Source organism: Salvelinus fontinalis, chromosome 12 (genome assembly GCF_029448725.1).
Source record: "Salvelinus fontinalis isolate EN_2023a chromosome 12, ASM2944872v1, whole genome shotgun sequence".
Taxonomy (NCBI): domain Eukaryota; kingdom Metazoa; phylum Chordata; class Actinopteri; order Salmoniformes; family Salmonidae; genus Salvelinus; species Salvelinus fontinalis.
In genome coordinates, this window is record NC_074676.1 from 14,500,378 (window position 1) to 14,514,479 (window position 14,102).

Here is a 14,102-nt window from a genome sequence, read left to right on the forward strand (position 1 = left end):
GGTGCCTTACTGCTATTATAAAACTGGTTACCAATGTAATTAGAGAAGTAAAAAGAAATGCTTTGTAATACCCATGGTATATGGTCTGATATACCATGGCTGTCAGCCAATCAGCATTCAGGGCTCAAACCACCCAGTTTATTTTTTATATATAATGACTTGGGGCAATAATATCAACTTCAAAGACCATATGCACCAAAATCTCAAATTTCAATGTAACATCAATTGGAATGTGGGGGATAGCAGATGTAATATAAATGGAAAAACATTTGTAAATCTTACAAAAATCCTTCTTTTGCCATTTCTTTTTTTAAATATACAAAAATAAAATAAGAGTACTGTCATGGTTTCTTTGGCAGTACTGTTCTGTGTTCCACAGGGACATGGAGGAGAGGAAGGAAGGAAACGAGAGGGAGGGCAGCTCAAGCCCTCAAACCCCTTAAGTCCATGTCAGTTCATAGGGTAGGAGGTGAACCTTGACCTCTAACCCCTCCTCCTGTCAATAAGGCCATTGGTGGTAGATGCATTGTTTTCATACTAGAGGGGATTGTTCATGTCATAGGTATAGGAGGGGTCAAGCCGCTGCTGGGGGCAGTGGTCGCAGGTTGTCCAGTAGTGATTGGACAGCGGGTAGGGAAAGAAGAGCCCTCCCCATGCCCCCTCCTGCACGGTAGCAGGCGTATCCCAGTACTCCTATCACCCCAGCCTTCAGCACCGTGCGCAACATCCAGCCAAAACGAGATGGGGGCGCAACACTGACAGTCACACAGAAAAGCAAAAGAAAGAGGTCAATATTAACTCATAAAAGTTAGAAGATGCCGAAATACAATGATTCTATTGCTCTATAATATAAGTAGTAATAACTTCTAGACTGCTAAGAAAGATACACACACCTCATGATCTCCTGAATGTTGAGCTCCTTCTCCCAGTTCCTCTCGATGCCAGGGACGTGTCCCATCCCCACCACTCCCACCACCACAGCAGGCACTTCTGTTACAAGAAACAAGCGAATTTATCCAGCTGAAATGGCATCCATGTTCCCAAAAAACATTGGTCTGTAACAGTCCATCTATTATGCATAGATACATTAGGAGTTGAGAATAAACTTAATTGGCATCTTTGGCAGTGTGCAAAACACAGACACAATAACCCAGCTCGTCCATCTTTCAGAGTAAGGGTCCATTCAAACTGCTGACGGAAAACTATGCCAGAAAGTAAGTCTTTTCATTGGTTTAATTGCAATCTTGCGCAGACTACAACCAATGATATGGTAGTGTTTTTCCCATGAGCAGTGTGAACAGACTAATGGAGAAACTTGTCTGGACTTCCTCCTGTGAAAAGTGAAACATGCAGATGCTGTGATACTCACTCTGGGCATTGGGGGGCGCCTCCACACAGCGTGCGGCCTGGCGGAGCGTGTGTGTGAGGTAGATGTCTCGCTCAGCCACAATGGTCTGGTGGAGAGCGGGGAACTCGCCAATCATCTCTAGCATCGTCTGCTCCAGCAGGTCCTTCTGTTTGCACTTCTCCACGTCCTCCTTACTGACACCCAACAACAACAAACATATTGCAATAACAAAAGCATTGTACCAACTGGGTTTAACCAAGTCCCCAAATTAATTCCCAATTGCTTGCTATCATTTGTATTCAGGTAAATAAAGTAAGCCCTATATAAATTAAATATATTATTAAATTGGATATTACTAAATACAGTACCACCCTAATAATATTTCTGCTCTAATCTTACTACATACTAAGCAAAGGAAATACTGAGAGGAAGTGTATAGCGGAGTAAGCTGTTGACTTAACCTAGACACTAGAGAGGAGTAACTGTCAGGTTATTGTACCTGATGGGGTCTGACAGGAAGCACAGGCCCCAGGCCAGTCTGGCTTTTTGCCACAGACTGAGAGCAGCGATGGCCCGTTTGAATGTCACCGGGATGGGCCGGTCCCCCAGGTGGAACTTGCAGAAGGGCACTCGGCCCGCCTGGGTGGAGAGAAGGGAGGGAGGGTCTTTACATACAACCTTACTACTACTGTACCTAGTGGGTAACAGGTAAGAGGGTGTTAAGTTCAGTATGTTATGCTGTGCGAGATAAGAACATTAGTGTGTATTTGAAAGTATTTGTGACCTTGACCTGACACCTTGTGCGAGAACAAACCTGTGACCCTTATCAAGATGAACTATTTTTAGTGAGTGCGTGAATGTATCACCTGTTTGAAGGCCTCCCTGAACTCTCCTCCAGGAGCCATGCCCAGCTGCTCTGTGATGTGAGCTGACACTTTGAGCAGCAGGATCTGCATCAGGCCAGACATCACTCCATTCTGTGAGGACATAATAAAAAGGGGGAAGGACAGATAGGAGGAGAAAGATGTATGTAGTTCTGTCCTTGAGCTGTTCTTGTCGATTGATGTTCTGTATTATGTCATTCTGTATTATGTTTCATGTTTTGTGTGGACCCCAGGAAGAGTAGCTGCTCCTTTTACAACAGCTAAAGGGGGATCCTAATAAAATACCAAAGAGACAAAACGGTAAACTGTAAGTTAACATCCTATCTATCCTCTCTTCTAGCAGAGCAATTAAAACACATACAAGCTCAGATCTCAATATCTTGTTCTATACTAACAGTCTAGATAATTAGAACTGAGCATGGAAAGGGGTCCTTTCATTACTCATCCCCCTGGTCTTGGAATTCCCTCCAAGCCAACCTAAAAGTCTAGGACCTGGTGTTCCTGGATGAGTTCAAAGGACAAATACACTACTCAAAAAAATAAAGGGAACACTTAAACAACACAATGCTGACCGTTTGAGCAGACACATGCACATTTGTGGCCTGCTGGAGGTCATTTTGCAGGGCTCTGGCAGTGCACCTCCTTGCACTAAGGCGGAGGTACCGGTCCTGCTGCTGGGTTGTTGCCCTCCTACGGTCTCCTCCACGTCTCCTGATGTACTGGCCTGTCTCCTGGTAGCGCCTCCATGCTCTGGACACTACGCTGACAGACACAGCAAACCTTTTTGCCACAGTTCGCATTAATGTGCCATCCTGGATGAACTGCACTACCTGAGCCACTTGTGTGGGTTGTAGACTCCGTCTCATGCTACCACTAGAGTGAGAGCACCGCCAGCATTCAAAAGTGACCAAAACATCAGCCAGGAAGCATAGGAACTGAGAAGTGGTGTGTGGTCACCACCTGCAGAATCACTCCTGTTTTGGGGGGTGTCTTGCTAATTGCCTATAATTTCCACCTTTTGTCTATTCCATTTGCACAACAGCATGTGAAATTTATTGTCAATCCGTGTTGCTTCCTAAGTGGACAGTTTGATTTCACAGAAGTGTGATTGACTTGGAGTTACATTGTGTTGTTTAAGTGTTCCCTATATTTTTTTGAGCAGTGTAGATGAACCGGTTGTTGAGACACGTAGTTGTTTCCATTAGTCACCCGATGTTTGCGTTGCCTTATGTAAGGAAGCATGCTGTGTTACTTCACACGCGCATGCCTGCACGTACGCACACACACCCACTGTTTGTTTGCTGTTGTATTTGTGCGGTTGCCAGTGTCTTCTGTCTGCATTGTCCATTTTGTCTCACATTGAGGTGTGTTTTTTTTTTATCCCAGCCCCCCCATAGGAGGCATTTCACTTCTTGTCAGGCCAAAATTGTAAATAAGAATTTGTTCTTAATTGACTTGCCTGGTTAAATACAATATCACTACCCGTTTTGTTATTTCAACAAAACTGATTCTATAGGGCACATACTGTTAACATGTTCAATATTTATTTTACCTTTATTTAACCAGGTAGGCCAGTGGAGAACAAGCTCTCATTTACAACTGCGACCTGGCCAAGATAAAGCAAAGCACTGCGACACAAACAGAGTTACACATGGGAAAAACAAACATACAGTCAATAACACAATAGAAAAATCTATATACAGTGTGTGCAAATGTAGTAAGGTTAGGGAGGTAAGGCTATAAATAGGCCATAGTGGCGAAATTATTACAATTTAGCAATTAAACACTGTAGTGATAGGGCAGAAGATGAATGTGCAAGTATAGATCATGGGGTGCAAAGGATCAAACAAATAAATAACAATATGGGGATGAGGTAGCTGGGTGGGCTATTTACAGATGGGCCGTGTACAGGTGCAATGATGGGTAAGCTGCTCTGACAGCTGATGCTTAAAGTTAGTGAGGGAGATATGGGTCTCCAGCTTCAGTGATGTTTGCAATTCGTTCCAGTCATTGGCAGCAGAAAACTGTAAGGAAATGCGGCCAAAGGAGGAGTTGGCTTTCGGGATGACCAGTGAAATATACCTGCTGGAGCGCGTCCTACGGGTGAGTGCTGCTACGGTGGCCAGTGAGCTGAGAAAAGGCAGGGATTTACCTAGCAAAGACTTATAGATGACCTGGAGCCAGTGGGTTTGGCAACGAATATGAAGCGAGGGCCAGCCAACGAGAGCATACAGGTCGCAGTGGTGGGTAGTATATGGGGCTTTGGTGACAAAACGGATGGCACTGTGAAAGACTACATCCAATTTGCTGAGTAGAGTGTTAGAGGCTATTTTGTAAATGACAGCATGAGTGAAGGAGGCTTTGTTGCAAAATAGGAAGCCGATACTAGATTTCATTTTGGATTGGAGATGCTTAATGTGAGTCTGGAAGGATAGTTTACAGTCTAACCAGACACCTAGGTATTTGTAGTTGTCCACAAATTCTAAGTCAGAACCGCAGCAAATCGGTTGAAGAGCATGCATTTAGTTTTACTTGCATTTAAGAGTAGTTGTAGGCTACGGAAGGAGAGTTGTATGGCATTGAAGCTCATCTGGAGGTTAGTTAACACAGTGTCCAAAGAAGGTCCAGAAGTATACAGAATGGTGTCATCTGTGTAGAGGTGGATCAGAGAATCACCAGCAGCAAGAGCGACATCATTGATGTATACAGAGAAAAGAGTAGGCCCGAGAATTGAACCCTGTGGCACCCCCATAGAGACTGCCAGAGGTCCGGACAACAGGCCCTCCGATTTTATACACTGAACTATCTGAGAAGTAGTTAGTGAACAAGTCGAGGCAGTCATTTGAGAAACCAAGGCTGTTAAGTCTGCTGATAAGAATGCGGTGATTGACAGAGTCGAAAGCGTTGGCCAGGTCGATGAAGACAGCTGCACAGTATTGTCTTTTATCGATGGCGGTTATGATATCGTTTAGGACCTTGAGCGTGGCTGAGGGGCACCCATGACCCGCTCGGAAACCAGATTGCATAGTGGAGAAGGTACGGTGTGATTCAAAATGGGCGGTGATCTGTTTGTTAACTTGGCTTTTGAAGACTTTAGAAAGGCAGGGTAGGATAGATATACATTTCTAACAGTTTGGGTCCACTAGCCAGCGTTAGAAAAATGCCTATTGAAATTCTTGATTATCGTAGATTTATCAGTTGTGATATATTTAAATGACACAGGATTAGAGAATTTTTTTTTTTTACTGATTCCAGGGCCAAAAAAAGCCAAGCTGATCCCCCCCCCCCCCAATAGTGGTACCTGTTTGATGGCCTGCTGGACCTTGTCCAGATTAATGTCCTTGGCCTCCTTCAGCAGCGTCTTCTCATCCATCTTCAGCATGGACACCCTGTACTGGCACAGCTCCACCACCACCACGTCTGGCTGCACTGCACGGATCGTCTGAGGGTGGGGAAGAAGGCAAACAAAGGGGACAGGGGAGAAAGGGGTAGGAGAGAGTGGGAGGATAAGGAGAGGAGGAAAACAGGGAAAGGGGGTAGAAGGAGAGGAAGGGGAGAAAGGGGAGCAAGGGCGGTAAGAGAGAGAAAGGTAGAAGTACAAGACTGACAATAGAATGGATTTTGCCTGAGGGAACAAAACAAACAGGAGTCTGGGAAACCAGGAAATGTATAAGGGGGATGTCATAGTAATTTGTTCTTAACTGACTTGCCTGGTTGAAAAAAGGTTAAATAGATAGTTCTGATTGGCAGATTTCAGAATACTTTTTATTCAATCATTACTTCAGGGTGTATCTGAAGGACAATCATTTAGAAAATGTATGAATCCCATGAATTTGAACAAACTCAGAGGACATTCCAGGAGATACCTATGACAATCATTTAAGGCCGGTTTCCCAGACACAGATTCTGTCTAGTTCAAAAATGTATTTGAATGGAGATTCCTCATTCGGCATACTTTTTAGTAAGGCCAGACGAAATGTATTCACTGTTTAACAGATTTCCCCCCGAAAATATATTTTTTATATAATTAGGTGGATAAGGAATAACAGTACTTTACCACATTGTCCAAGGCTATATGGACATGAACAATAGAATATTTATCCTATTTCAGACTGATTTTCAGATTTTTAATAATACACAACATTAATGAACATTATTCACATAGGATGTATAATATAATGCAATATTCATTCATCATATTCAAAAATTATTCAAAAAAAAGTTGTATGAATGTATCAGTTCATTAATCTACTTAATTGTATAGCCTAACAAATTCAAGAAAGAATGACAATAAATAATTGTAATCAAATTAAAATGTGCATAGTAATGAGTTAATTACCTGAATGCATCTCTATAGCCTAGGCATTAACAAAATATTCATACAAATATGATTAGGCCTCATATACTAGTAGGCCTTGTAGAAAGAAGGTCAATCAAGTTAAGTCTGCCAAATTAAATGTAGCATGGGAACATTTTTATAAATCCAGCCATAGAGTATAACCTATCATCATCAACAACAAAAAAAATGTTTATAACGTGCACAATTAGAAGCATCAATCTATATAGATCAAGCATGACTAAATTCGAGCCCAGTAACTTTGCTCACCGCATCCTCCTTCGATTGTCTCGTCTGGCTGCCACGAAAAGCCCCACCTGCTGATCTGCACAAAGTGTGTGCGTGCTACTGGCAATGTATTTTGCTGGACATGCTAGCTGTTGTCAGCAGCGCATCATCACATCAACGCATTCTGTTGTGGTGTTATCGGTTGGCCTACTACTACTGGTAGTACCGGTAAAATGTAAGTTATGAATCGCAAATCACCATACAGCTGACACACTTCGATTTCAGCAATCATATTGACTTCAATTTAGTTGTCCAAAATACTATCAGCTTGCACTGTGTCTTTGCTGATGAATGCCCTGAACTCTGGCCATTCAATTGGTTAAGTTACATTGCTGTTTCGTCTATTAAATCGCTTCTTATTAATCTGAAAATGATGCAATAACCATGAATTTAACCAACTGTTTGTTTATTATGAGGGACATCCTACGTTTAACCTGGACACATAAATAGTATGAATTTATGCTGGCTTCAGCCATGACTGCATGAAAGAGAAATTAAACATCTGCATGTCTCCTGCAGGTGCGAGTGTGTGTGTATTTCACTGTCCAATCAGAGGCTCGAAATTGATCTGAGCGAGTGATCTGAGGTTGTTTGGTCTCTTGGGCATCAACTTGGGAAAGCATCAAGGGAGAGCAGACAGTGCATTATAAACAAAGAGATTGCCCCAATAGATTGCCCCAAAAAATAACATATGAATCTTTTTTATTTTTTTCAGTGTGTGGAGAAAAGTGAGGCGGGGCATCCGTTAAGTAGTAATTGAACTTTGTCCGGCCAAACTGGCTAGGATAAGCTGTGTCAAGGAAAACAGCCCTTAATGCTTGCATGTCAGATTTGTTGTGCTCACCGTGGCCACGTCCTTCTTGCTGCTGTCACTGAAGTGGGCGGTGCCTACCAAGTAGAGCAGGCTGCCATCTGGGGCAGTCAGCCGGGTGACTGTTTCAGGGAGTTCTGGGGAGGACTGGCGCCGCTGGGCACGCACCTGCCATAGCAGCTCCACCGCCTCAGAGTCCGCTATAAAGGAACCAGCCAGGGAGAGGTGGAAGGGGAGAGAAATAGAGCAAGTAAGAGCGAAAGACAAAGACAAGAACGGAAAGAACCTTTAGTTCCTACATCACTGAATTGGCTGGCAGGAAATACAACATACTTCGATATGCCAAAGGAATGTGATTGTCAGATATGGGTAGAGTGAACAGTGCATGTTGTAGCCTACTGAAATAAAGGTTACAAACAAGTTAGAACAGACTTTCAAACATAACATCGCTGTGGGAAGACTTCACAGACAAAGAGAACATAGATACTAGTTTCAAAGCTTGGAAAGTAAAGGACGGTTCCCCTTTTTCTCTCACATGGGCATTGTGAAACAATATGAGCTTTTGGTGACAAGCAGACGGAGAAAAAAGTAAATACATTTTACGTAAATAAGGGCACTCACAGAGTCCAGGGGGACGACTAGGCAGTGACTCATCTTCAGACGCATCTTCAAAGGGACCTACCAACTCATCCTAAAAAAAAGAAGTTAAAAAGCATATGTAGTCATTAAGTCATTCTAAAAGTGTACATGTCAACGAAAACATTTTGTCAATGTGCTCAAAGGCTTAGTAGCCAGATTTATTGCGACACTGAATCTTAGACAATTAACATCAACGTTAAGTACAGGAACAGGACAAAATTCTAAGAATGTTTGTTTGTTTTGCTTAATGTATTATGATCAGCATAGAGCTTCAAATATCACAGCTGTATGGGCCATAACAGATGTGTTGGAAGCTGTACTCTGTGGGCCTTTTTAAAATGATCAAAATAACAGCTGTCAAAGCATTATGCAGTGACCCATGTCCCGCAGTCCCCAAACTTACCTCAGAGTTGTTGTCTTGGTCCATGATTCAGCCTTTGAGAGCTGGGCAAAAACTAAAGCTATGTCCCACCTTCCTTACTGAAAAGGAAAGCAAAACAGGAGAAAAGAGTATGGCCAAATGTATTAATGCATTTAGCCAAATTCATCAAGTAAGTTTGTTGACCAAAATTGCTTTTCTCTGCAATGCTATCAGCTGTGATGCTTATTTTGTGACTAAGCTAAGGCCCCGATTCAAGTTCCTCAATTGTTGACGTTTGCTAACTAGATATATGTGCAGTGTACCAAACCATAAATAAACTACCCATTCTCACTAGCGACAAAGTTGGCTGGAAAATAAAACCGGCTAGTTAACGTTACCTGTCACAGGTAGCTAATTCTAGTAGATAAGACAATTTGTGAGCCAGGTTTTACTGTGACAGTAACGTTATAGTGTATAGACAAATATCATGAGCAAACTGCCTAACGTTAGCTTAGTGGCCCCTTTTTAAAGCCCGGTCATGGCTAAACGCTCTCCTGCTGCATGTAGCTGCGTACTTCAACACGATTACATCACCTTCACACAAGAGTGTTGACATAGCTAACTATTTTGCTAGCTAACCACATGCTACAAAGTCACGTTAGCTAGCTAAAGCTGTCAAACCTGCTGGTAAGAGACAAAACATTGGCACCCTTAGCTGATATTCCCCTCGTTTCCACATATTATCTAGCTAGCTAGACAAACGAACGAACATTATTCATTAAGTTAGCAAGTTGGCCCAAGCTAACTAGCGTACTACTCGCCGACTAGCAGCTAGCTTACTACTAGCTAACAGCTGACATATCGGTTAGCTGGCTAACTGCTGCTAACTACTTGGTAAACAATGTCATATCAATTTGTAATGAACATATAATAACTACAGCTTACAATGTTAAACATTCATAAAATAAAACTTACAAGTTAGCCAACCTGTGCTCTCACCTGCACTTCGACCAATGATGTGTTCGACTCGTTTGTTAACGTTGTCTTCTGGTACTTGTAGTTCAATTGAGATTTGAGTGCGTGAAAAAGCACCCTATTATCATACTTGAGTAAAAGTAGAGATACCTTAATAGAAAATGACTCAAGTAAAGTGAAAGTCACCCAGAAAAATATTGCTTGAGTAAAAGTCTAAAAGTATTTGGTTTTAAATATACTTAAGTATCAAAAGAAAAAGTATAAATTATTTCAAATTGCTTATAATTAGCACAAGACATATTTTTTACATATAGCCTGGGGCACACCACAAATCACAGACCTAATTTACAAACAAAACATTTGTGTTAGTGAGTCCTCCAGATCAGAGGCAGTAGGGATAACACGCAGACGTGCTCAGTCCCCTACTGTACAGTCGTGGCCAAAAGTTTTGAGAAGGACACAAATATTAATATTCACAAAGTCTGCTGCCTCAGTTTGTATGATGGCAATTTGCATATACTCCAGAATGTTATGAAGAGAGATCAGATGAATTGCAATTAATTGCAAAGTCCCTCTTTGCCATGCAAATTAACTGAATCCCCAAAAAACATTTCCACTGCATTTCAACCCTGCCACAAAAGGACCAGCTGACATCGTGTCAGTGATTCTCTCGTTAACACAGGTGTGAGTGCTGACGAGGACAAGGCTGGAGATCACTCTGTCATGCTGACAGACTGGAAGCTTCAAAAGGAGGGTGGTGCTTGGAATCATTGTTCTTCCTCTGTCAATCATGGTTACCTGCAAGGAAACACATCCCGTCATCATTGCTTTGCACAAAAACGGCTTCACAGGCAAAGATATTGCTGCCAGTAAGATTGCACCTTAATCAACCATTTATCAGATCATCAAGAACTTCAAGGAGAGCGGTTCAATTGTTGTGAAGAAGGCTTCAGGGCGCCCAAGAAAGTCCAGCAAGCGCCAGGACCGTCTCCTATAGTTGATTCAGCTGCGGGATCGGGGCACCACCAGTACAGAGCTTGCTCAGGAATGACAGCAGGCAGGTGTGAGTGCATCTGCACGCACAGTGATGCAAAGACTTTTGGAGGATGGCCTGGTGTCAAGAAGGGCAGCAAAAAAGCCACTTCTCTCCAGGAAATACATCAGGGACAGACTGATATTCTGCAAAGGGTACAGGGATTGGACTGCTGAGGACTGGGGTAAAGTCATTTTCTCTGATGAATCCCCTTTCCGATTGTTTGGGGCATCCGGAAAAAAGCTTGTCCGGAGAAGACAAGGTGAGCGCTACCATCAGTCCTGTGTCATGTCAACAGTAAAGCATCCTGAGACCATTCATGTGTGGGGTTGCTTCTCAGCCAAGGGAGTGGGCTCACTCACAATTTTGCCTAAGAACACAGCCATGAATAAAGAATGGTACCAACACATCCTCCGAGAGCAACTTCGCCCAACCATCCAGGAACAGTTTGGTGACAAACAATGCCTTTTCCAGCATGATGGAGCTGGGGCTCGGGGAACAAAACATCGATATTTTGGGTCCATGGCCAGGAAACTCCCTAGACCTTAATCCCATTGAGAACTTGTGGTCAATCCTCAAGAGGCGGGTGGACAAACAAAAACCCACAAATTCTGACAAACTCCAAGCATTGATTATGCAAGAATGGGCTGCCATCAGTCAGGATGCGGCCCAGAAGTTAATTGACAGCATGCCAGGGCGGATTGCAGAGGTCTTGAAAAAGAAGGGTCAACACTGCAAATATTGACTCTTTGCATCAACTTCATGTATTTGTCAATTAAAGCCTTTGACACTTATGAAATGCTTGTAATTATACTTCAGTATTCCATAGTAATATCTGACAAAAATATCTAAAGACACTGAAGTATCAAACTTTGTGAAAATTTATATTTGTGTCATTCTCAACACTTTTGGCCATGACTGTACTCCCTGTTCACTCATGACTGCATGGCCAGGCACGACTCCAACACTATCATTAAGTTTGCCGATGACACAACAGTGGTAGGCCTGATCACCGACAACGATGAGACAGCCTATAGGGAGGTCAGAGACCTGGCCCGTGAGGTGCCAAGACAACAACTTCTCCCTCAACGTGATCAAGACAAAGGAGATGGCTGCGGACTGCAGGAAAAGGAGGACTGATCACGCTCCCATTCTCATTGACGGGACTGTAGTTGAGCAGGTTGAGATCTTCAAGTTCCTTGGAGTCCACATAACCAACAAACTATCATGGTCCAACACACCAAGACAGTTGTGAAGAGGGCACGACAGAGCCTAGTCCCCCTCAGGAGACTGAAAAGATTTGGCATGGGTCCTCAGATCCTCAAAAAGTTATACGGCTGCACCATCGAGAGCATCCTGACTGGTTGCATCACTGCCTGGTATGGCAACTGCTCGGCCTTCGACCACAAGGCATTACAGAGGGTAGTGCGTACGGCCCAGTACATCACTGGGGCCAAGCTTCCTGCCATCCAAGACCTCTATACCAGGCGGTGTCAGAGGAAGGCCCTAAAAATTGTCAAAGACTCCAGCCACCCTAGTCATAGACTGTTCTCTCTGCTACCGCATGGCAAGCGGTACCAGAGCGCCAAGTCTAGGTCCAAAAGGCTTAACAGCTTTTACTCCCAAACCATATGAGTCCTGAACACCTAATCAAGTGGCTACCCAGACTATTTGCATTGCCACCCCGCATCTTTTACGCTGCTGCTACTCTGTGTTGTTTATCATTTATGCATAGTCACTTTAATAACTTTACCTACATGTACATATTACCTCGACAAACCGCTGCCCCCGCACATTGACTCTGTACCAGTACCCCCTGTATATAGCCTCGCTATTGTTATTTTACTGCTGCTCTTTAATTACTTACTTTCATTTTTTTTGTTTTTACTTATCTATTTTTTTACTTAACACTTATTTTTCTTAAAACTGCATTGTTGGTTCAGGGCTTGTAAAGTCTACACCTGTTGTATTCGGTGCATGTGACAAATACAATTTGATTTGACCAGGGATGTTCTCTTGATAATTGAATTGGACCATTTTCCTGTCCTGCTAAGCATTGAACATGCAACAAGTGCTTTTGGGTGTCAGGGAAAATGTTTGGAGTAAAAAGTACATTATTTTATTTAGGAATGTAGTGGAGTAAAAGTAAAAGTTGTCAAAAATATAAATAGTCAAGTAAAGTACAGATACCTTAAAAAACTACTTAAGTAGCACTTTAAAGTATTTTTACTTCAGTACTTTACACCACTAGTGGTAATTGTCACGTTCTGACCTTAGTTTTGTTGTTATGTCTTTGTTTTAGTATGGTCAGGGCGTGAGTTGGGTGGGTAGTCTATTTTCCTTTTTCTATGTTTTTCTGTTTCTATGTGTTTGGCCTAATATGGTTCTCAATCAGAGGCAGGTGTCAGTCGTTGTCTCTGATTGGGAGCCATATTTAGGTAGCCTGTTTGTCATTGTGTGTTGTGGGTGATTGTTCCTGTGTCTGTGTTTTCACCATACGGGACTGTTTAGTTTTCGTTCGTTCACTTTGTTGTTTTTTGTTCAGTGTTCTATTTCTTTATTAAAATATGGACACTTACCACGCTGCGCATTGGTCCTCCGATCCTTCCTACTCCTCCTCAGAAGAGGAGGAAGACGAGCGTTATAGTAATATAGATTTGTAGTTCTTATTATTTTGTTGTGCAAACAAATGCCATATAATTATATTTCTAAGCATATGCTATTAATTGCAAAAACATTTATACAAAGAACTCTTGTTCAACTTTTATCTTAACAAAAAACGTTTATTACTCAGACTACATCATAGTCACAGACAACTTTTGACTCCATCACCAGAAACACCACCCAACATTGCCTTAAGAAGTAGTTTTGTATCTTTCACCTGTTTTACTTGGACTAGGATTTGGGGTGGATAAACTGTTCATAGATCTGTGCCCAAGGAGATCTACCCAGACAGAGCCTCCAGGAACAAAACTGTTTCTTTCCCCAATCTGAGGTTCCCAACCCATAAAAACGGTGAGGAGGAGCACTGCTCTATCGACATGCTCACACTCATAAACGTGTGCTACATATTTAAAGTGCTTTTGAATGCATTAGTGTGCTAAGTACATCAAGGGGATAGTGTGCTAAATAATATCTTATTAGGTAGCATACCCAGGCAGGTAGTTTCCCAAACTATGTATTTAGTGCATGTTAGACTGTGAACATAACAACACATGTATCTCATTGGAAAGTGAACTTTGCATTGTCACAAACCGTGTAAGTACAACATTTGTATTATAAGTGTTCTAAGCCTTCCTCTTGTCACATACCAGTGAGATATTCTAAGGTTTCTAATATATTTTACATGCACATCATATGGCCCTTTTATACAGAGACATGTTTTATTGCCCAAGATGACAGATTGACAACATTAAGGAATCCTCAG

General features: G+C 42.4%; 1 protein-coding gene across 4 annotated transcripts; it reads right to left on the reverse strand.

Annotated features, from left to right (window-relative positions):
* Nucleotides 1–110: 110 nt before the first annotated feature.
* trabd (TraB domain containing) lies at nucleotides 111–9,726 on the reverse strand. 4 transcript variants are annotated; one of them, XM_055939826.1, is made up of 10 exons: nucleotides 9,643–9,726; nucleotides 8,710–8,786; nucleotides 8,289–8,358; nucleotides 7,701–7,867; nucleotides 5,534–5,674; nucleotides 2,215–2,325; nucleotides 1,848–1,987; nucleotides 1,370–1,542; nucleotides 894–990; nucleotides 111–755 (listed from the first exon to the last, which is right to left on the reverse strand). In XM_055939826.1, the coding sequence occupies exons 2-10, from the start codon at nucleotides 8,731–8,733 to the stop codon at nucleotides 575–577; spliced, it is 1,104 nt and encodes a 367-aa protein (XP_055795801.1). In that variant the 5' UTR covers nucleotides 8,734–8,786; nucleotides 9,643–9,726; the 3' UTR covers nucleotides 111–574. The 4 variants fall into 4 exon arrangements, with proteins under 4 accessions (XP_055795801.1, XP_055795802.1, XP_055795804.1 ...); XM_055939827.1 differs by having other exon boundaries at nucleotides 9,667–9,708; XM_055939829.1 differs by having other exon boundaries at nucleotides 9,655–9,673.
* Between the last annotated feature and the right edge of the window lie 4,376 nt (nucleotides 9,727–14,102).